This window comes from Macaca fascicularis, chromosome 3 (genome assembly GCF_037993035.2).
Source record: "Macaca fascicularis isolate 582-1 chromosome 3, T2T-MFA8v1.1".
Taxonomy (NCBI): Eukaryota; Metazoa; Chordata; class Mammalia; order Primates; family Cercopithecidae; genus Macaca; species Macaca fascicularis.
Window position 1 is genome coordinate 2,382,665 of NC_088377.1, and position 21,842 is coordinate 2,404,506.

The window sequence follows — 21,842 nt, forward strand, 5'->3', positions numbered from 1 at the left end:
TTGACCAGCTGAACAGAGAGCTAGCAGAACAGATGGCCACAGAAAAAAAAAAAGAGAAACTGACAGATCCAGTTTCTCAGGAAGAAACATTTAATAAGGACTTAAAACAGAAGCCATGTGTGACTTGGGTGGTGATAAGATAAGTTGGCGGATCCCTGTGCCATTACCCCATCCACACCCAAGGCTTATATACCATAAGGAAAGGGCATACATGATTTAGAAGGGCTCTGTAATCAATTGAAGTACAATAACATCAAGGTTGTTTTGAAGCAAGATTTATAGTATGTGCTCTTATACAATGAACAGTAGATTAAACTGGAAATCTTAGAGGCCTTCCAAGAACAGGTTAACTAGAAGTCCATATGGCAGATTAGCATCCAAGATAGAGTTGTTTTAGCCTTCATGGATTGCCTTTTTGCTTACTTTGTCAACTAGTTTGTTATTGGTGTATCAAGACACTATTGATTTTTATATGTTGATTTTGTATCCTGCAACTTTACTAAATTTGTTTATCAGTTCTAAGAGATTTTTGGTGGAGTCTTTAGGTTTTCCTAAATATAAAATCATGTCATGTGCAAAGAGGGACCATTTGACTTCCTCTGTTCCAATTGGGATGGCTTTTATTTCTATCTCTTACCTGATTGCACTGGCTTGGGCTTCCAGTACTATGTTGAATAGGTGTATTAGTCCATTCTTACATTGCTATAAAGCTATACCTGAGACTGGGTAATTTATAAAGAAAAGAGGTTTAATTGGTTCATAGTTCTGCAGGCTATACAGGAACCATAGAGGCTTCTGCTTCTGGGGCAGCCTCAGGAAGCTTACAATCATGGCAGAAGGCAAGAGGGGCACCAATGCTTCACATGTCTGGAGCGGTGTGGGGTGGTACAGGGTGCCACACACTTTTAAACAACCAGATCTCACAAGAACTCACTATTATGACACCTCCAACAGGGACAGTGCTAAACCATTCATGAGAAATGGCCCTCATGATCAAATCACCTCCCACCCGGCCCCACCTCCAGCACTGGGGATTACAATTAAATATGAGATTTGGGTGGGGACACAGATCCAAACCATGTCAATAGGAGTGATTAAAATAGGCATCCTTGACATATGCACGCATGCCTCTACTTACTCATGCCGCTATGGCAGCTCCCGTGTCCACCAGCAGCACTGTCTGCTCGACAGAGATTCTGTGGGCCTGTCAGTTATCAGGTGTGACCCCCGCTGCCCAGAGTTGTCTCTGTGGGAAGTTTGTCCTCCGCCCATTGCGACCATGCCACAGATACTCTATTTCAGGCAGCTCTGGGTTGACTACTGGCAAAATTGCTGGAGCTGGCCTCTTCTTTGTTGGTGGAGGTATTGGTGGCACTATCCTGTATGCCAAATGGGAGTCCCATTTCCGGGAAAGTGTGGAGAAAACCATACCTTACTCAGACAAACTCTTCGAGATGGTTCTTGGTTCCGCACCTTATAATGTTCCATTGCCAAAGAAATTGATTCAGTCTGGTCCACCAAAAATCTCTAGTGTATTGGAAGTAACAAAAGTCTAAATAGCCTGCCTCACAACTCCAAAAGCCAAAGGGAGATACTCCAGCTTCAGCAACAGCAGGTGATACGCTGTTGGTCCCTGGGGTTCAGCATGAGGAATCTTTAAAAACTGATCACCCTGAAATTGGTGAAGGAAAACCCACACCCCTCCACTTTCAGAAGAAGCATCCTCATCTTCTGTAAGGGAACGAGCACCTGAAGAAGTTGCAGCTTGCCTTGCACAACAGGAAAAACAAGAACAAGTTAAAATTGAGTCTCTAGCCAAGAGCTTAGAAGATGCTCTGAGGCAAACTCCAAGTGTCACTCTGCAGGCTATTTCAGCTCAGAACGCTGCGGTCCAGGCTGTCAATGCGCACTCCAACATACTGAAAGCTGCCACGGACAATTCTGAGATTGAGGGCAAGAAGAAATCTGCTAAGTGGCGTACAGTGCAGGGTGCGTTGAAAGAAGGCGGAAAGGCAGCAGAGGAAGCTGCTGATGCCCTTCTCAAAGCCAAAGAAGAGTTAGAGAAGATGAAAAGTGTGACTGAAAATGCAAAGAAAGAGGAGGTTGCTGGGGCCAAGCCTCATATAAACTTCACAACACGATAGTTGATCTGGATAATGTGGTCAAAAAGGTCCAAGCAGCTCAATTTGAGGCTAAGGTGGTATCTCAGTATCATGAGCTGGTGGTCCAAGCTTGGGATGATTTCATTACTCCAGAAGTCCTTCCTGGGTGGAAAGGAACGAGTGTTTCTGACCTAGCGGACAAACTCTCTACTGATGACCTGAACTCCCTGATTGCTCATGCACATCGTCATATTGACCAGCTGAACAGAGAGCTAGCAGAACAGATGGCCACAGAAAAGCAGCACATCACATTAGCCTTGGAGAAACAAAAGCTGGAAGAAAAGCAGGCATTTGACTCTGCAGCAGCAAAAGCATTAGAACATCACAGAAGTAAAATGCAGTCTGAATAGGACAGAAAGATAGAGGAAGTCAGAGACGCCATGGAGAATGAAATGAGAACCCAGCTTCACTGACAGGCCGCTGCCCACACTGATCACCACTTGTGAGATGTCCTTAGGGTACAAGAACAGGAACTGAAGTGTGAATTTGAGTAGAACCTGTCTGAGAAACTCTCAGAACAAGAATTACAGTTTTGTCGTCTCAGTCAAGAGCAAGTTGACAACTTTACTCTGGATATAAACACTGACTATGCCGGACTCAGAGGAATTGAACAGGCTGTTCAGAGTCATGCAGTTGCTGAAGAGGAAGCCAGAAAAGCCTACCAACTCTGGCTTTCAGTGGAGGCATTAAAGTACGGCATGCAGACCTCATCTACAGAAACGCCTACTGTCCCACTGGGTAGTGCAGTTGAGGCCATCAAAGCCAACTGTTCTGATAATGAATTTACCCAAACTTTAACCACAGCCATCCCTCCAGAGTCCCTGACCCGTAGAGTGTACAGTGAAGAGACCCTTAGAGCCTGCTTTTATACTGTTCAAAAACTGGCCCAAAGGGTAGCAATGATTGATGAAACCAGCAATAGCTTGTGTCAGTACTTCCTCTCCTACCTACAGTCCCTGCTTCTATTCCTGCCTCAGCAACTGAATCCGCCCCCGGAGCTCTGACCTGAGGATATAAACACATTTAAATTACTGTCATACGCCTCCTATTGCATTGAGCATGGTGATCTAGAGCTAGCAGCAAAGTTTGTCAATCAGCCGAAGTGGGAATCCAGACGAGTGGCACAGGACTGGCTGAAGGAAGCCCGAATGACCCTACAGTGGAAATCTTGACAGCATATGCCAGTGCCGTAGGCATAGGAACCACTCAAATGCAGCCAGAGTAAGGTCTAGGAAGATTTTCGTAAAGTCGTATTTCATGTCAAGGAAATCAGCAGTGATATATGATGGGTTTGCAACAAGGGTCCCAGCATTGTCTAGAAATGAGCAGGTTTACAAGTACTGTTCTAAATGTGAACACCTGTTGCATTTATATTCTTTCCACTTGCTATCACGCTAGTGAACTCCAGGAGTGCTTTCTTTTGCAACTCAGGTAACATTTTCTGTTTTTCAGGTTTTACTGATCAGACTTGTGAGGCCAATCAAAATAATGTTTGTGATCTCTACTACTGTTGATTTTGCCCTCGGAGCAAACTGAATAAACAAGATGAAAACTGAAAAAAAAAAATGCATCCTTGTCTCATTCAGTTCATAGAAGAAAGGCTTTCAGCTTTTTTCCATTTAATATGATGTTAGTTGTGGGTTTGTCATACATGGCCTTTATTATTTTGAGGTATGTTTCTTCTGTGCATAGTTTGTTGAGAATTTTTATCATGAAGGATATTGAATTTTGTCAAATGCTTTTTCTGCATCTATTGAGATGCTCATATACTTTCTGTCCTTCATTCTGTTGCTGTGATGTATCATGTTTATTGATTTGTGTATGTTGAGTCACCCTTGCATCTGTGTGATAATTTCCACTTGATCATGGTATATTATCTTTTCGATGGTCTGCTGGATTCAGTTTGCTAGTATTTTGTTGAGGAGTTTTGCATCTATGTTCATTGGGGATATCGGTCTGTACTTTTCTTTTTTTACTGTGCTTTTGTCTGGTTTTGGTATCAAGGTAATGTTGGCCTCATAGAATGAGTTAAGAAGAATTCCCTCCTCTTCAATTTTTTGGAACAATTTGAGGAGAATTAGTGTTGGTTCTTCATGTGTTTGGTATAATTTGGCAGTGAAGCCATTCAGGCCTGGGCTCTTCTTTGCTGGGAGACTTTTTATTACTGATTCAATCTTGTTACTCATTATTGGTGTGTTCAGGTTTTCTATTTCTTTTTGATTCAATCTTGGTAGGTTGTATATGTCCAGGAAAATATTCATTTCCTCTAGATTTTCCAGCTTTTTAGAATATAGTCTCTGATAATCTTTTATATATAAAATATAAGTATATATTATATATAAAAATATATTTTATAATTATATATTTAAAATATATATTAAAAAAAATATATATATATATTTTAAAGACAGGGTCTCCCTTTGTCACCCAGGCTGGAGTGCAGTGACCTAATCATGGCGTGGTCATGGCTCACCACAGCCTTGACCTCCTGGGCTCAGGTGATCCTCCCACCTCAGCCTTCTGAGTATCTGAGACTACAGGCATGTGCCACCATAACTAGCTAATTTTTGTATTTTTTTTTTTTTTTTTGAGACAGAGTCTTGCTCTGTCGCCCAGGCTGGAGTGCAGTGGCCGGATCTCAGCTCACTGCAAGCTCTGCCTCCCGGGTTCACGCCATTCTCCTGCCTCAGCCTCCCGAGTAGCTGGGACTACAGACGCCCGCCACCTCGCCCGGCTAGTTTTTTGCATTTTTTAGTAGAGACGGGGTTTCACCATGTTAACCAGGATGGTCTCGATCTCCTGACCTTGTGATCCGCCCGTCTCGGCCTCCCAAAGTGCTGGGATTACAGGCTTGAGCCACCGCGCCCAGCCTAATTTTTGTATTTTTTATAGAGTTGGGCATTTGCCATGTTGCCAAGGCTGGTCTCAAACTCTTGGGCTCAAGTGATCTACCTGCCTTGGCCTCCCAAAGTGCTAGGATTACAGGCATGAGTCACTGTGCCCAGCCAGATGATCTTTGGTATTTCCATGGTATCAGTTGTAATGTCTCCTTTTTCATTTCCGATTTTGTGTATTGGGGTCTTCTTTCTTTTTCACTTGGTTAGCCTAGCTAGCTGTTTATTGATTTTGTTTATCTTTTTAAAAGACCAACTTTTTGTTTTGTTAATTCTTTGTATTTTTTTAAAGTCTATTTTGTTTAGCTATATTCTTTATTGTCTCTTTCCTTCTACTAATTTTAGATTTGGTTTGTTCTTGCTCTTCTAGTTCCTTGAGGTGCATCATTAGATCGTTTATTTGAAATCTTTTTACTTTTCTTTTTGAGATGGAGTCTTACTGTGTTGCTCAGACTGGCCTTAAATTCCTGGGTTCAAGTGATCCTCTCACCTCAACCTCCCTAGTAGCTGGGACTATAGGCACTACCACATCTGCCTTTTTGATGTAGGCATTTATTACTACTAATATCCCTCTTAGCACTGTTTTTGTTGTAGCCTATAGGTTTTGATATGTTGTGTTTCCCTTTTTTTTTTTTTTGAGAAATTTTTTGATTTCCTTATTAATGTCTTCATTAACCCAATAGTCATTTAGGAGCATGTCGTTCAGTTTCCACATATTTGTATAGTTTCCAAAGCTCTTCTTGTTACTGATATCCAGTTTTAATTATTGTGGTCTGCAAAGATACTTGATATGATTTTGATTTTTTAAAGTTAGTTGAGACTTGTTTTGTGGTCAAACATAAGGTCTGTCCTGGATAATGTTCCATGTGCTTATGAGAAGAATGTGTATTCTGCAGCTGTTGGATGAAATGTTCTTTAAATGCCTATTAGGTCCATTTGTTTTAAAGTTCAGTTTAAATCCAATTTTTTGTTGTTGTTGTTGATTTTCTGTTTGGATGATATATCTACTGGTGAGAGTGGGGTGTTGAAGTCCTCAACTGTTATTGTATTAGAGTCTATCTCCTCCTTTAGATCTAATAATATTTGCTTGTATATCTGGCTCTTTTGGTGTTGGGGGCATATAGATTTAGAATTGTAATATTCTCTTAAGAATTTCCTATGTGGCCAGTCCAGTGGTGATGAATACCCTCAGCTTTTGATTGTCCACGAAAGACTTTATTTCTGTTTATTTATGAAGGATAGTTTTGCTAAGTATAGTATCCTTGGCTATCAGTTTCTTTCTTTCAGCACTTTGAATATATCATCCCATTCTCTCCTGACCTGTAAGGTTTCTGCTGAGAAATCCACTGTTAGTCTGATGGGGGTTGCCTTATATACGACTAGTTGCTTTCTTCTTTATATTTTTAGAATTCTCTCCTTGTCTTTGACTTTTGACAGTTTGACTATAATGTGCCATGGAAAAGAACTTTTTGAATTGTATCTATTTGTTGATCTGTGTTAGTACGTTCTTGCATTGCTATAAAGAACTACCTGAGACTGGGTAATTTATAAAGAGAAGAGGATTAATTGGCTCATGGTTCTGCAGGCTGTACAGGAAGTGTGGTTTGGGAAGCCTCAGGAAACTTATAATTATGGCAAAAGGTAAATGGGAAGCCGAAATGTCCTACATGGCTGGAGCAGGAGGAAGAGAGAAAATGGGGGGGTGTTACACATTTTTAAACAAACAGGCCTCATGAGAACTTACTATCATGAGAACTGCAAGGGGGAAATCTGCCCCCATGATCCAATCACCTCCCCCTCAGCCCCTTCTCCAAAACTGAGGATAACAATTCAACATGAGATTTTGGCAGAGGTAGAATTCCAAACCATATCAGGATCTCTGAGCTTTCTGCATCTGAATGTTTAAATCTCTTACTAGACTAGGGAAATTTTCACCTATCACTTTGCTAAATAGGTTTTCTATGCCTTTGGGCTGGGCTTCTCTTTGTTTTCTGGAACATCCAATATTAGCATATTTGCTCACTTTATAGTTTTCCATATGTCAGATAGGCTTTGTTTATTCTTCTTTTTTTTTTTTTGACTGAGTTGTTTAAAAAGACCAGTCTTCAACTTCTGAAATTTTTTCTTCTGCTTGATCTGCTGTATTGTTGAAGCTCTCAAATAGACTTTTTATTTCATTTATTGAATTATTCATTTCCAGGATTTCTGTTTGATTCTTCAGTTATGATGTCTGTCTCTTTGGTCATTCTCATTCATATCCTGAATTGTTTTTCAGTTTATTTGTATTGTTTATCTGTGTTCTCTTATATCTCACAGAATGCCTTTAATATCACTATTTTGAATTCTTTTTCTGCTAATTCACACATTTCTTTTTCATTTGAATCTGCTACACAATTCTTGTGTCCCTTTGGAGGTGTGACATTTCCTTGTTTTTTCACGTTTCTTGAGTCCTCGGATGTTGATATCTGCACATCTGACGTAACAATCACTTCTTCCAATTTTGGGGACTGGTTTTTTTATGAGAAGACTTTTTCCTGAAGATATGTCTATGGTGGTGGCTGGGTGGGATACTTTAGCTATTATTCTGGGTGCATGCAGTAGTTTAGTCTGTGTATGATTTCTTTGGCTATGAACAGCATCAGTAGTGTTTGTGATTTCCTCAGCGGCTTGGCTGTGATTGTCAGTGGAGGCTGTGGTGAGGCTTTTCTGGGGTCAGAAATACCAGGTTAGCCAGATCTCAGGCCCCGGTGTTGGCAGCAGTGGGCCAAATGTGCCTGTCCTTAGGCCCCTGAGTAGCATATGCTGGCACTGGTGTTACCATGTCCAGGTAGGCTGATTCTTGGGCCTCCAGACAGCTTGCTTGTGTGCTAGCAGTGGCAGCAGTAGGATGGATGCATGGATGGGTCCTTGGGCCACTGGGCAGTGTGTCTGACATGGATGATGGTAGTAGCAATGGTGAGACAGCCTTTGGGCTCTCAGAAAGCACTTACTAATGTTAGCGGTGGTTGTGACAGGCTGGGCAAGCCAGTCCCCAAGCTCCCAGGTGGCACATGCAAGTGGGCACTGGTGATAGTGGCAGGCTGGGTGGGCCCATCCCTAGGTCCCTGGGAGGAGTGCATAGATGGCCGGCATTGGTGGACTGCGTGGGGGGGATCACCAGGCCCCCAGATGGTATGCTTGGGCACTGGGGGTGCAGTGCCAGGCCACACAGTATGCATGGACACAGGCTATGGTGAATAGTGTGGGATAATTTATGATGGTGGGTGTGGAAAGCCTGTACTCAGGGTACATGCAAGTGCATGGTAACCCCTGCCTATTGATGTGTCCAGCTGGTATTGCACTCCTGCAGCCCTTCTGAGTTGGTGGGGGTTGTGGGATTCAGTAGGGCTGAAGGGATGTGGAGATACAGGATCTGTTGGGACCCAGGGCAGGATGCAGACTTTTAGGGGCTGGGCTCTCAAAATGGTACCATGCTACAGCTGGCTGCTCCGGACTTGGTGGATGTGTGGGACCCAGCGTGGGCTCTTTCTCTGGAGCAATGCCATTATGTAGCATCCTGGCAAATCCCTATGCAAGTCTCAGGGCCTGTGAAGGACAAGAGGCTCTCCCATGGCTAGGGTTTCAGGTCCATGCTGAGTCCATGGTGGAAATGTAGACAACTGGGAATCTCTCATTTACCATTTCCCTGCACTGGGGAGTCTCTGTGAGCTCCCGACTGATTCCAACTGGGCCAGCTGCCTCCCTTCCCTCTCCTTCTGTGCCTCACATATTTCCTGTCACTTCTCTGCTGAATTCCAGTGTCTCTCTTAGATGTCCCATTCAAAATGTTGTTACCTACTTACTCTTTTGGGTTCTTCTTTGTGGAAGAGGCAAGTGTCAGGTGCCTCTACTCAGCCATCTTGAGCCTGCCCACTTTTTATTGATCGATTATTAATGATTGTAACAACCCCCCCCCCAACCTATGAACCATGAACCCACTACCTGACAGAAACTAGAACATCATCAATAATTTACCATGGACTTCTTGGGGCAGCCACTGTTGGGATTGTGTGCCCCTTATTCTGTTACTTTCTAGAAAAAGTCGAGTTGAGTCATATCTCTTTGTATTCCTGAAATGTGTGTTTTCTAACTTAGTGGTTCTGAGTGATATGAAAAGGGCATTATTCTGAGTAATTTTCTGAGACTTATGTCTCCCACTCTGTATAGAGTTGCCAAAGGTCCTCTGCATTTCTCATGGGTGTATTCTGTATCCAGCGTGGCTGCTTCCTGGGATTCTGATGTTTCTACTTCAGGTTAAATGCTCTCCAGTAGATGGGCAGGCCTGTTGTTCCCAAGAGTCTGCTATTACAGATGGCGCTGATAAAAACATTTGCAAACCCATCCCACAATCTGTTTGTTAGTGTTCTGGGGGTAGGACTTCTCGGGGTGGGACTGCTAGGGCAAAGTGCACCCGGATTTTCATCCCAACAAGGTGTGTCACCTCCTGCAGGTGATCCATAAGCCGAGGAGGAGGATGGTGGGAATACTGGGACGGCTGTTTCCAGTAGCAATGGAGTGTGCCAGAACCCGATGTCATGGTCTCAGGTTTTCAACCTGGCAGCCTCAGTCCAGGCTCCAGGCTCCAGGCTCCTTAGTCTATACTGCAGGCAAACAGCTAGCTTCTCTTTAACTGAAAGTACAGCCCTCCAAACCCTCACCCTTGTCCCCTTGTTGCTGAGGGGCAGAGGAGGCTCTGTGTTTGTAGCTTTGTGTTTTAGGGGAGAATGCCCAGTGCTTTATTTTTTTGAAAAAAATTATTTTTATTTATTTATTTATTTTGAGATGGAGTCCCACTCTGTCACAGGCTGGAGTGTAGTGGTGCAATCTCTCCTTACTGCAAACTCTGCCTCCCAGGTTCAAGTGATTCTCCTGCCTCAGTCTCCCAAGTAACTGGGACTACAGGTGCGTGCCACCATACCCAGCTAATTTTTGTATTTTTAGTAGAGACAGGGTTTCACCCTGTTAGCCAAGGTCTCAATCTCTTGACCTTGTGATCCACCCACCTTGGCCTCCCAAAGTGCTGGGATTATAGTTTGATATTACATATATGCAATGCTGTTTAATGATGTCTCAGAAGCTCTTTTCATTTTTCTTAATTCTTTTTCTTCCTCTCCTTCATTTTGGATAATTTCTATTGATGTGCCTTCAAGATCATGGACTATTCTTCAATCTCATTCTACTTTTATGTCTATCATGTGGATTTTAAAATATCAGCTATTGTAGTTTTTAGTTCTAGCATTCCCATTTAAAAAATAGTTTTGATTTCTCTACTGAGATTCTCTATCTTTGATCCTGTTTGAGTTAATTTTGTATATGGTGTGAGGTAAGGGTTAAAAATAATCTTTTGTGTGTGGATATCCTGTTTTCCCATTGCCATTTGTTAAAAGTCTGTCCTTCCCTGATTGAAAGGTCTTGACAGCCTTGTCAAAAATTATTTGACTGTAGTTGTGAGTTTATTTCTGGGCTCTCTATGCTATTCCATTAGTCTATATATTGGTCTTTATGCCAGTACCACAGCTTCGATTATTGTAGTGTTGTAGTAAGTTTTGAAATCAGAAAGTGTGACTCCTCCAGCTCTGTTCTTTTTTTATGATTGATTTGGCTATTTATGGTCCCTTGAGATGCCACATAAATTTTAGGATGGGTTTTTCTATTTCTGCAATAAACATCCTTGGGATTTTGACAGGAATTGCATTGAATCTGTAGATTGCTTTGGTTAGTATGGACATATTAACAATTTCCAATTCATGAACATGGAATGTGTTTCCATTTATTTATGTTGCCTTCAATTTCTTTCAACAATGTTTTGTAGTTTTTGTTACACAATTATTTTACTTCTTTGGTTAACTCCTATTTTATTCTTTTTAATGTATTGTAAATGGAATTGTTATTGTACTTTCCTTTTGAGATTATGCTTGTTAGTTTATGGAAATAGAACTGATTTTTGTGTTTTGCTTTTGTATCCTGCTACTTTGCTGAATTCATTTATTACTTCTTATAGTTTTTTTGTGGAATATTTAGAGTTTTCTACATATAAAAATCATATCACAGAGTTAACTTTACTTCTTGCTTTCCAATTTGGATGCTTTTTGTTTGTTTCTTTCTTTCTTTTACAAAAATTTGCCTAGTTGTTCTTAGTAAAATTTCCAGTACTATGCTGGCTTTGTTCCCAATATTAGAGAAGAAGCTTTCAGTCTCTCACCATTGGGTATGAGGCTTGCTGTGGGTCTTTCATGTATGGCTTGTATTGTGTTAAGGTAGTTTTCTTCTATTCTTAGTTTGTTGATTGTTGTCATCATGAAAGCATCTTGAATTTTGTGAAATGCCTTTTCTATATCAATTGAGATGATCACGTGGCTTTTTCCTTCGTTCTGTTATTATGGTGCCAAGTTCCAAGTGATCTGGTGTTGACATCTGTAGGCTCAGAGATTCTACTGTCCCTGCAGTACGGGGTGCACATGGCTTTCTGCTGAACATGCCCAGAAGTCATTCTGGCCCTTGGAACCTTCTATATTCAGCTCACACATATCCTGCTGTGGCTGTCCACGGGGCACTTCACTGGCCTGACATGCTTCCCTGGGAACACACTTGGACCAACTTGATTTCCTTAGAGCTGTGTCTCCATGCATGAGGGCCAGTGGTGTTGTTTCATCTTGGTTCTTAACTAGGAGGATTTCTCAAGACAAAGATCCATGGTCACCACTCACAAGAAGTTCTCTGTGACCCACACCCTTTGTCCCCACTCATCCTATGGACAAGTGATTTCCATGTTCTTTCTCCATCTGCTAACTCTCTCATCCAGCTCTAAGCTCTCAGGACATCCACAGAACAGCTGGAAACACTCTATTCTATCTCACATTGACTATGGAGCCTTCCTGAGCCATGGGAGGAGTGTAAACTTCTATCTTTTAAGGACCATCATCACACAGAGAGGAAAATCTGGAGATCTGAGTTTTTTGAATCTCACAAAAGTAACTCAGGTAAAAATTTTAAAGAACAAAGAAGAATCCAGATGCAGACAGTAAAACACTCTGGCTGGTTTCCAAGCATACCAAGAGCTCAAAGAAGGTACAATTAGTCATGAAACTAAGGGCCAAACAAAACCCAGAGACACCTACAACAGAAAATTAAGCTCCAGGAGACAGCACTGAGGAAGAAAAACAAGGAAGGCAGGCGTGCTTCTGTGTTGTGGGGATGCCTCGGTCCAGGTATAAAGGCTGCCCAGGGAGGCCATCCCCAGACATCACTGTCTTCTGCCTCGACCTTATCCAGCCACACACCACCATGTGCCATACCAGCTGCTCCTCAGGCTGCCAGCCAACCTGCTGCGTGTCCAGCCCCTGCCAGGCATCCTGCTGCGTGCCTGTGGGCTGCCAGTCCTCCGTGTGTGTGCCCGTGAGCTTCAAGCCAGCTGTGTGCGTGCCTGTGAGCTGCCAGTCTTCCGTGTGCGTGCCTGTGAGCTGCAGGCCCATCGTGTGTGTGGCCCCCTCCTGCCAGTCCTCCCTGTGCGTGCCTGTGAGCTGCAGGCCCGTTGTTTATGCGGCTCTCTCCTGTCAGTCCTCCGGGTGCTGCCAGCCCTCCTGCGCCAGCGTCCTCTGCAGACCCATCTCCTGCAGCATCCCTGCCTGCTGCTGACCATGAATCTCCAGACCCGCTGCTCCCAGTGCAGATGAGGCCACACCTGCACACTCCCTGGATGAGTCCTCAGTTGGTCTTCTGCACATGGGGCAGGTGAAAAGCATGCTCAGTGAACCCTGTGAATTCTGGATCGAGAATATGACAGAATGATCTGGAGCCCTTGCTGACCTTGCCCATCCCCCCAGGGAAGTCCAGGGTCCTAGAGTCATTCTCTGACCCCACGAGAGCCAAATAAACCAGCTTTCCCTATGCAGCTCTGCGTTTCTGGTCTTTCTTTTTTATTTCCATACTCCCTGCTGTTTATTCGGCTGATTACATAGAATTTGCTGCTAAACTCTCTTCAGTGGTCCCTTCACACAGTCCTCATCAGAAGGTGGTGTCCCGGGTGGAGGGCACGGCTAAAGATGCCCATATGGTCTCGCCCAAGACTCCCAGGGCCCAGATGCGGTGGCCACAGCAGTGACTTACCCGCCTGTGGTGGAGTGAGTGGTCTTCCCCACTGGCTGTCCACTCCTGCTCCAGGCCAGCAAGCCCTGCACTGATGGCCAAAGCCTCAGAGGACCGAGGATCAGGTTTTCCCATGTGGTTGGTGGACGTCCTGTTCCCAGGTCGGGGAGGATCTCGGGTTTACAGAACTGGATTAGTTCTGCAGCACACACTCCCATCACTGGTCCCCAGAGGCTCAGCTCTTACTGATTGACTGATGACCAATTACTGAGAATCCTAATACAATAAACCCCCATGAACCCACTGCCTGACATAGAAATGAGAACATCATCAATAATTTACCACGAACTTCTTGGGGCAGCCACTATTGGGATTGTGTGCTCCTTATTCTATTACTTTCTAGAAAAAATAGAGTTGAGTCATATCTCTGTGTATTCCTGCAATGTGTGTTTTCTAATTTAGTAATTTCTGATGATATGAAAAAGGAATTATTCTGAATGTAATCTGGAACTTGCTTTTCCCAGTCTGTGTTGTGCTGGTGGCGTTCTTCCGCATTTCCCCTGTCTGGGCTGCATTCTCCTTCTGGGGGGCTCTGCTGTGGCTGTCTCAGGTTAAACGTTCCCCAGTAGATGGGCCAGCCCTCTTGCCCCAGGAGCCTACTATTCCAGATAGTATAGCCCAGAACTGTCCCCGAAGGGCATTCTCACTACTGGCTGTCTTAGATTCCAAGCTTTCTATTTGCCTTGGAGGCAGATGTTGAGTTTAGAGTTGAAAAACTTGTTTCATCATCTTTTAGGCAAGGTGATCAGGGACCTATTGTGTTGTTTAAATTGGGGGATTTTGGATAAAACTAAGCAAGAAATGGAACCAATCAATCCAGACATATAAATGCTTGCAGCTGAACACATTCAAACCCATGAACACATGCAATGTGTGCACTATACAACATGCACACACTTATGCACACATGTAAGCACTCTGGTCCCCCAGGCTGGGAGTTGGAGGTGAAACTGGAAATCAGAGCATGAGAGGAGGGAGGGCTGGTAACCAAAAAATGCTTCTGGAGGGAAGCATGGATGAGGCCTGGCTCAGCCCCTGCCCTCCAGAGCTGTGGGGCCCTCAGGGCCACTTGGAGCCCACGTTCTGTGCTGCTAGTGCTCCACATGGGGCATGTGTTAGTGAGTCCAGGTTTTTGCGTGGACATATTTGTTTCTCTCTCTTGGGTGAACGTCTAGGAGTGGAATAGCTGGGTCATATGCTAAGTGTCTTGTTGCCAACACCGTCCTGTCCTGATAAATGCAGCTTTATAGCAGGTCTTGAAATCAGCTAGTGTGAGTTCTCCAATTTTGTTCTTCTTCTAAGAAGTTGTTTAGGCTACTCTAGTTTCTTTGTCTTTCCATACAGATATTTGAATAAGCTTATCAATATCTGCAGAATTTGTGTTGAGATTTTGATTGGGAGTGTATTGAAACTATAGATCAGTTTGGGGGAGAGTGACATATCCAGCCATCCATAACATGGTCCATTTATTTAGGTTTTCTCTGATTTTTCTCATCAATATTTTGTAGTTTTCACTGTATATATTTTATTTCCTCATAATTTACCCCTAAGTATTTTATAATGTTTAATGCTATTATGGTCCTATTTTTAAGTTTCAATTTCTGATTGTTGATTGCTAGTATATTAAAATAAATTGATTTTTGTATATTGGCATTTTTTCTTTGACCTTGTTAAATTCACTTACTAGTTCTTGTAGCTTTATTGTAGAATTTGGGGGATTTTCTAGGTAGACGATAATATAATATGTTAATAGAGACTGTGTTATTTCTTCCTTTCCAGCCTGCATGCTTTTTACTTCACTGTTTGGGAAGTCCAGTATGGTAATAAACAGCAGAGGCAAAAGCGAATGTTCTTGCTTTATTCTTGATTTTAAGGGAAAGCATACAGTCTTTCATCATTAAGTATGATATTAGCTATAGGTTTTCACAGATGTTCTTTAAAAGAAGTTGCTTTTAATTTCTAGTTTGCTAACAGTTTTTGTTCTGAATGGATGTTGAATTTTATCCAAAGCCGTTTCTGAATCTATTGAGATAATAATATGGTGCTTCCTCTTTAGTCTGTTGATATGGTGAATTATATAAGTTGATTTTTTAACACTGAACCAACCTTGCATTCTTGGGATAAATCCCACATGATCACGACCTTTTATCTCTTTTACGTATTTCTGGTTTGAATTTGCTAGTATTTCGTTGATAATTTTGGCATCTATATCCATAAGAGATATTATTAGTAGTATATAGTTTTCTTGTAATACTTCTGTTCAAATTTGATATCAAGATTATGCTGGCCCTATAAATTTAATTGGGAATGATTCCTTTCCTTCTATTTTCTGTAAGAGATCATGTAGAATTGGTTATATTTCTTCTTTAAATGTTTGGTAGAATTTTCCAGGGAAGTCATTTGCCTCTAGTTTTGTTCGTTGAAAGGTTTTAACTGAAAATTCAACTTCTTTAATAGATGTGATACTATTCAGGCTACCTACTTCTCTGGAATAAGCTTTCATACTTTAAAAAAAAGTGCCAATTTTATGTACATTATTAAATTTAGTGGTACGAAGTTGTTTACGTCGTTCCTCTATCATGCTTTTAATAACTGTAAGATTTGTAATGATGCCTCTTTTTCACTCCTAATATTGCTATTTTGTGTCTCTTCTTTCTTTTTATTATAATTTTCCTGATCGCTCTGGCTAGATGCTTATTCATTTCATTGTTCTTTTCAAAGAAGCAGCTTTTGGCTTCATTGAAATTTTTTCCGTTTTCTACTTCATTATTTTTTTGCAGATTTTTAATTATTTATTTTGCTAATTTTGAGTTTAATTTGCTTTCTTTTCTTTAAAGTGCAGACTTAGATAACTGATTTCAGGACTTTCTTCTTTGTGAATATAAGCACTTACTGATATAATTTTATCCCTCTAAACACCATTTTAGCCATGTTCCATATATTTTGACATGTTTTCTTTTAATTTGTATTTAATTCAAAATATTTTCTAATTTCTCTTGTGATTCTTCTTTGAACCATGGGTTATCTAGAAGTGTGTTGGCTAGTTTACAGTTCTGCAGGGTGTTTCTAGTTATCATTTTGTTGTTAATGTCTAATTTAATTTCTTTGTGGTCAGAGAACATACATTGTGTTAGTTCAACTTTTTTTATATGGGTTGAAGTTTATTTTACGGCCAGAATATAGTCTTTTTGGTGAATGTTTCATGTGTTTGAAAAGAATGTGTATCTGTTATTGTTGGGTGGAGTGTTCTATAAATATCCATTAGGTCAAGTTGATTGATGGTGTTGTCCAGGCCTTCTGTATCCTTCCTGATTTTCTATCTACTTGTTCTCTTGAAGCTGAAGTCTAGTGACCAATCTGATTTATTTGTTTCTCCTTTACCTTCTGAGTTTTTTTGTTGAGTGTGTTTTGAAAGTTGGCTGTTTGGTGCTTACACATTTAGAGTTGTTATGTTTCCATGGTGAATTGATGCTTTATCATTATGTAATATTCCTTTTTATCCCTGGTAATATTTCTTTTGTGAAGCTGACTTTGTTTGATATTAATATAACCATTCCAATTTTATTTGATTAATGTTTGTGTGGTATATTTTTCCATCTGCTTACTTTTAACCTATCTATGTTTTTATATTTAATGTGAGGTTTCTGGTAGATAGAATATAGTTGGATCCTGAATTATTTAATCTAATTAAAAATCTCTGTTTTTTAGTTTTGGTGTTTAGATGATTTGCATTTAATTTAATTTAATTTTTGATCTACTTAATGTAAAATATCACTTTGCTATTTGTATTCTATTTGTTCCATCTGTTCCTTTTTATCTTCGCCCTCTTTCTATGCCACTTTTTGGATTAGCATTCTTAGTTTTTCCCTTTTATATCTACTTTTTGTATACATCTTGATAGAGTTTGGATTTGTGTCCCCGCCCAAATCTCATGTTGAATTGTAATTTCCATCGTTGGAGGTGGGATCTGGTGGGAGGTGATTGGATCATGGGGGTGGATTTCTCATGAATGGTTTAGCAGCATCCCCTTGGTGCTGTCCTTGAGACAGAGAGTGAGTTCTTGGGAGACCTCGTTGTTTAAAGGCGTGTGGCCCCTCCCCTGTCTTTCTCTCTTGCTCCTGCTCTGGCCACTGATGTGCCTGCTCCCCCTTCACCTTCCACCGTGCCTGTAAGTTTGCTCACAATTCTGCCTCCCCAGAAGCTGAGCAGATGCCAGGATTATGCTTCCTGTGCAGCTTGCAGAACTGTGAGCCAATTAAACCTCCTTCCTTTATAAATTACTCAGTCTCAGGTATTTCCTTATAGCAAGGCGATAATAGCCTAATACGTCTTTTCAAACTTAGTTGGCCTAAGATTTACAATATAAACCTTTACTGTAACAAAGTATACCTCCGGGTAATATGACGCCACCTCATCTGTAAGTGGCAGGACTTGACGGCGGTGTACCTCCATGTCCTCTTTTATATTCCTTGTGTGATTGTTGCCATGTTTTACTTTTACTTATGTTAAAAATCCCACAATGCATTGTCACTATTTTTGCTCTGGACAGTCAATTAGTTATAATGCTTTTTATATTTATCTTCTTTTAAAATAATTTCTAGAGCTCTTCTTTTCTTTCTCTCTCTCTTTTTTTTCCCCTCAAGACAGAGTCTTGCTCTGTCGTCCAGGCTGGAGTACAGTGGTGCAATCTTGGCTCACTGCAACCTCCGCCTCCTGGGTTCAAGCAATTCTCCTGCCTTAGCCTCCCGAGTAGCTGGGATTACAAGAGCACGCCACCATGCCTGGCTAATTTTTGTATTTTTAGTAGAGATGGGGTTTCACCATGTTGGCCAGGCTGGCCTCAAACTCTTGACCTCAGGTGATCCACCCACCTCGGCCTCCCAAAGTGCTGGGATTACAGACGTGAACCACTGCACCCAGCCAAGAGCTCTTCTTTTCTTTGTGTGAATCCAAGTTTCTATCTGCTGTCATATTCCTTGGCTCGAAGAAATTTTTAAAGAATTTCTTATAGTGCATGTGTGTGGTTAATGAAGTCTTTCAGTTTTTGTTCATCTTTTAGTGTCATGGGGTCGACAGATTTTCTTTCAGTATTTTAAAGATGTACTTTGGGTCGTGTGATTTCTGATTAGAAGTCTGATGTAAACCTTACCTTTGTCCTTATGCTCGTAGTCTGCTTTTAAAATATGGATGCTTTCAAGATTTCCCTTTTTACCTTTGGTTTTTGTCAGTCACAGATTTAATGTGACATGTCTAGTCATTTGTAGATATAGTTACTCAATTTGGGGTTCTCTGAACTTTTTGGATATGGGGCTTTATGTATTTCATTATTTTTAGAATATTTCTCAGCTATTACTTCTTTGAATATTTCTTCTGCCCTGCCCTCTCTTTCTTCTCTTTCAGGGACTCCAATTACATTCATAAATTAGGATTTGATATTGTCCCAGAGCTTTTTGATGTTTTTCTCTTGTCTTCCTGCACCCTCCTCTTTCTCTTTGTGTTTTAATTTGGTCAATTTATATTTACATGTCTTCAAATTCTAAGCTTCCACACCTGGTTGTATCAAGTATACTGATGAGCCCACTGAAGGAAGCCATCTTTGATATTGTATTTTGATTTTTACCATATCCACTTGACCCTTTCTTATAGTTTCCATCTGTCTCATGAAATTACCCATCTCTTCATATATGGTTTTAATGCTTTATCCTTGACCCTTTAATCTGTTCATTACAGTTAAAGTTACAGCCTGATAGCTGTAAACCTGTGTCATTTTACTTTTTATTTTTAGAGATAGTGTCTTGCTCTTTTACCCAGGCTGGTGCAATCTCAGCTCACTGCAGCCTTGAACTACGAGGCTTAAACAACTCTCCAGCCTCAGCCTCCCAATGTGCTGGGGTTATAGGTGTGAACTGTGCCCAGTTCTTGGGTCACTTTTGAATCCAGTTTTGTTGATTTCTTTGCCGACAATGGCTTGGTTTTTCCTTGCTTTTTTGCATGTCTTATAATTTTTTATTGAATATCAGACATCAACATTTCCTTCTGGAAATGCGTGTGTCTCTTTTTCTGTCAGGTCATTAGTGTGTAGGGGGAGGTGGATGAATCAATCTGGTCAGACAGTGACGGTGGTTTGGGTTTTGTTGTTACCGTGGTTGCCTTCAGTGCACCAGTGGCTTGCGTTTAGGGTATATCAGTGCTTGCGCTTAAGATGAGGGGTGGGGAGGTCAGTGCATTTGCTCCACCCTCAGTTTTCACACGCCCCTGCATGCCTGACATTCAGAGGAGATCTCTACACACTTCTGCCTTTCCCCAGAGGCAGGCTGATGTTGCTTTTTGAGCTGTGCCTGCTAGGCTGGAGCTGGAGACAGGAGGGCTCTCTGTCCTGGTCCAGTGTCAGTCTCAGGCAGGCCCTTTGCATGTGGGACTTGGAGAATGAGACTTTCTTGAACTTCCTGCTGCCCCTGCCCGGGACAGACGAGCTCTGCGCTGTATTTGTGGTGGTTGTTGTTTGAAAGAGTTTCCTGCCCTCTTTGCCATAGTAATCCTTTGAGGTATTGCATGGGATCTGGGGCCCAGGACTATTTCCCATCCCTCCTTCTGGGTAGAGGATTGTTTTCTTCTACCCTCCCCCTAACACTTTCCATCTGGAAGCTTCTCTCTGGTGGTCTTTATACCCGGGTCCCAGGCATCCGGGTAACATAAAAACACAACAGTTGTCTTCCTCATGGTGGTTTCCACCGTGTTTCCCAACATCTTACTATCCCACAGTGTGAAGCTTGAGGACTGAGTGTGGGGACAGCACCTTCGGGCCACTCCCCCAACCAAGAACCCTCCACTTCAGCTCAGCCATCAGGAAGGCGGCTCTCTGAAGAGGTGCTGCTGCCGTTAAAGTTGGTAGGTACCTTCAAGGAAAGAACTTACAAAATACATGAGGATAAAAGAGAGAGACGAGGTGTAAAGGGACGGCTGATTTATTTGGCTCACATGGGTTTTAGTTTCCTGCTGGAGTGAGAGAAGGACTCTGGCAGCCAGGCCTTCCTTGAGGGGGTTCCTGGGGTCACAGAAGGTCTGAATCATTTTTCCGTGTTCTCACCCCAAAGTTCAGAGGTTTCCTTGAGCATGCTTTTCATCTGCCCCATGTGTACAGTCTGGGGGTCCACCAGATGCTAGTTCATGGAGGGATACAGGTGTGTACCCCTGTGTACCAGGAGCAGCTGGTCAGCAGCAGGAAGGGGCGCTGCAGGAGATGGGTCTGCAGAGGATGGTGGTGCAGGGAGGCTGGCAACACCCAGAAGATTGGCAGGAGGGAGTCACATATATGATAGGCCTGCAGCTCAAAGGCACACACACAGAGGGCTGGCAGGAGGGGGCCACACACACAATGCGCGTGCAGCTCACGGGCACGCACACGGAGGACTGGCAGCTCACGGGCATGTAGCAGGATGCCTGGCAGGGGCTGGGTATGCAGCAGGTTGGCTGGCAGCCTGGGGAGCAGCTGGTTTGGCACATGATGGCGTGTGGCTGGGCTGGTACTGGGGAGGAGGGTGGTGACGTCTGGAAGCCGCTTCTCTGGTGGTCTTTATACCTGGGTCCCGGGCATCTGGGTAACACAAAAACACGACTGTTGTCTTCCTCGTGGTTGCTGCCACTGTGTTTCCCAACATCTTATTTTCCCGCGTGCGCTTTCCCGCGTTATGCTCTACCATAAATATCTTTGGCCTCGAGGTTAGTTTCTTCTGTAAACAGGATGTTCTGGTTTGACATTATGCAGGTTTTTTGTTGATTTTTTTCAGGCTACTACTGTGCACATAGCACCACTGGCTTGACTCAAAGTACCAAATCCTGTTTGTTCACTTTTGTTTCATGCTATCAAGGAAGATGTTGAGATAGTAATGTGTTTTGAGCTTTTATTTTGTAGAGTAAAACTTTAAGGCACAGGTTGGCAAACTATGGTCTGGGAGCCAAATTTGGCCCACTGCCTGTTTTTCAAATGAACTTTTATTGGATCACAGCATGCCATTAGTTTATGTGTCGTCTGTGGCTTCTTTTGCACTGCATTGGTACAACTGAGTAGTTATGGAAGAGATTGTAACATGCAAAGTCTAAAATATTTGCCATCTGCCCTTTGCAGAAAGTTAGTCAACCCTGCCATAGAGTAATCTATACAAGAAGTTATTTGTTCATTCAACAAATATATATTGTGTAGTAGCAGCAAAGAGGTCTTGGCCTCAAGAGCCTTCTAGCAGTGGGCAGTGAATAAATGAGTAAAGGAAGAAATGAATGCATGAAATAATTCCATACAGGGCTGAGTGCCGGGGAAAAATGGGTTCAGGAGATAGTAATGGGGGTGCCAGTGGGTGGTCTGGGGGGGCCTCTGTGAGGAGACAGTGTGGCCATGGAGAGAGTGAGGATGCTGCTGCAGAAATCGGTGTGTCCAGGGAAGGCAGGAATCCTGCACTCTGGGTATTGGGCCATGGGTGCAGGAAAACTGGTCAGATCATGAGGACTCAAGAACCAAGCATCAGAATCCCATGCTAGGGGGTCTGGGGTTTGGGGTTAGGAGTTGGATGGAAAAAGAATCAGTGAACCTGAAGACACACCAGTAGAA

General features: G+C 42.4%; 3 protein-coding genes and 1 pseudogene across 3 annotated transcripts in view; 3 read left to right on the forward strand and 1 right to left on the reverse strand.

Annotated features, from left to right (window-relative positions):
• TSPEAR (thrombospondin type laminin G domain and EAR repeats) overlaps nucleotides 1–21,842 on the forward strand; it is a 226,175-nt gene that overhangs the window by 30,575 nt on the left and 173,758 nt on the right. The gene's annotated exons all lie outside the window — the stretch shown is intronic.
• Nucleotides 917–3,728, forward strand: LOC102126226 (MICOS complex subunit MIC60 pseudogene; annotated as a pseudogene).
• On the forward strand, nucleotides 12,334–12,907 carry LOC102125579 (uncharacterized). Its single transcript, XM_045389402.2, has one exon. The coding sequence runs from the start codon at nucleotides 12,380–12,382 to the stop codon at nucleotides 12,728–12,730; it is 351 nt and encodes a 116-aa protein (XP_045245337.1). The 5' UTR covers nucleotides 12,334–12,379; the 3' UTR covers nucleotides 12,731–12,907.
• On the reverse strand, nucleotides 20,382–20,786 carry LOC102125185 (uncharacterized). Its single transcript, XM_045389404.2, has one exon. It carries the CDS (start codon nucleotides 20,741–20,743, stop codon nucleotides 20,453–20,455), a length of 291 nt encoding a protein of 96 aa, XP_045245339.2. The 5' UTR covers nucleotides 20,744–20,786; the 3' UTR covers nucleotides 20,382–20,452.

Coding starts and splice junctions, on each gene's coding strand:
- LOC102125579 (XM_045389402.2), top strand. CDS start 12,380: ATGTGCCATACCAGCTGCTCCTCAGGCTGCCAGCCAACCTGCTGCGTG.
- LOC102125185 (XM_045389404.2), bottom strand. CDS start 20,743: ATGTGCCAAACCAGCTGCTCCCCAGGCTGCCAGCCAACCTGCTGCATA.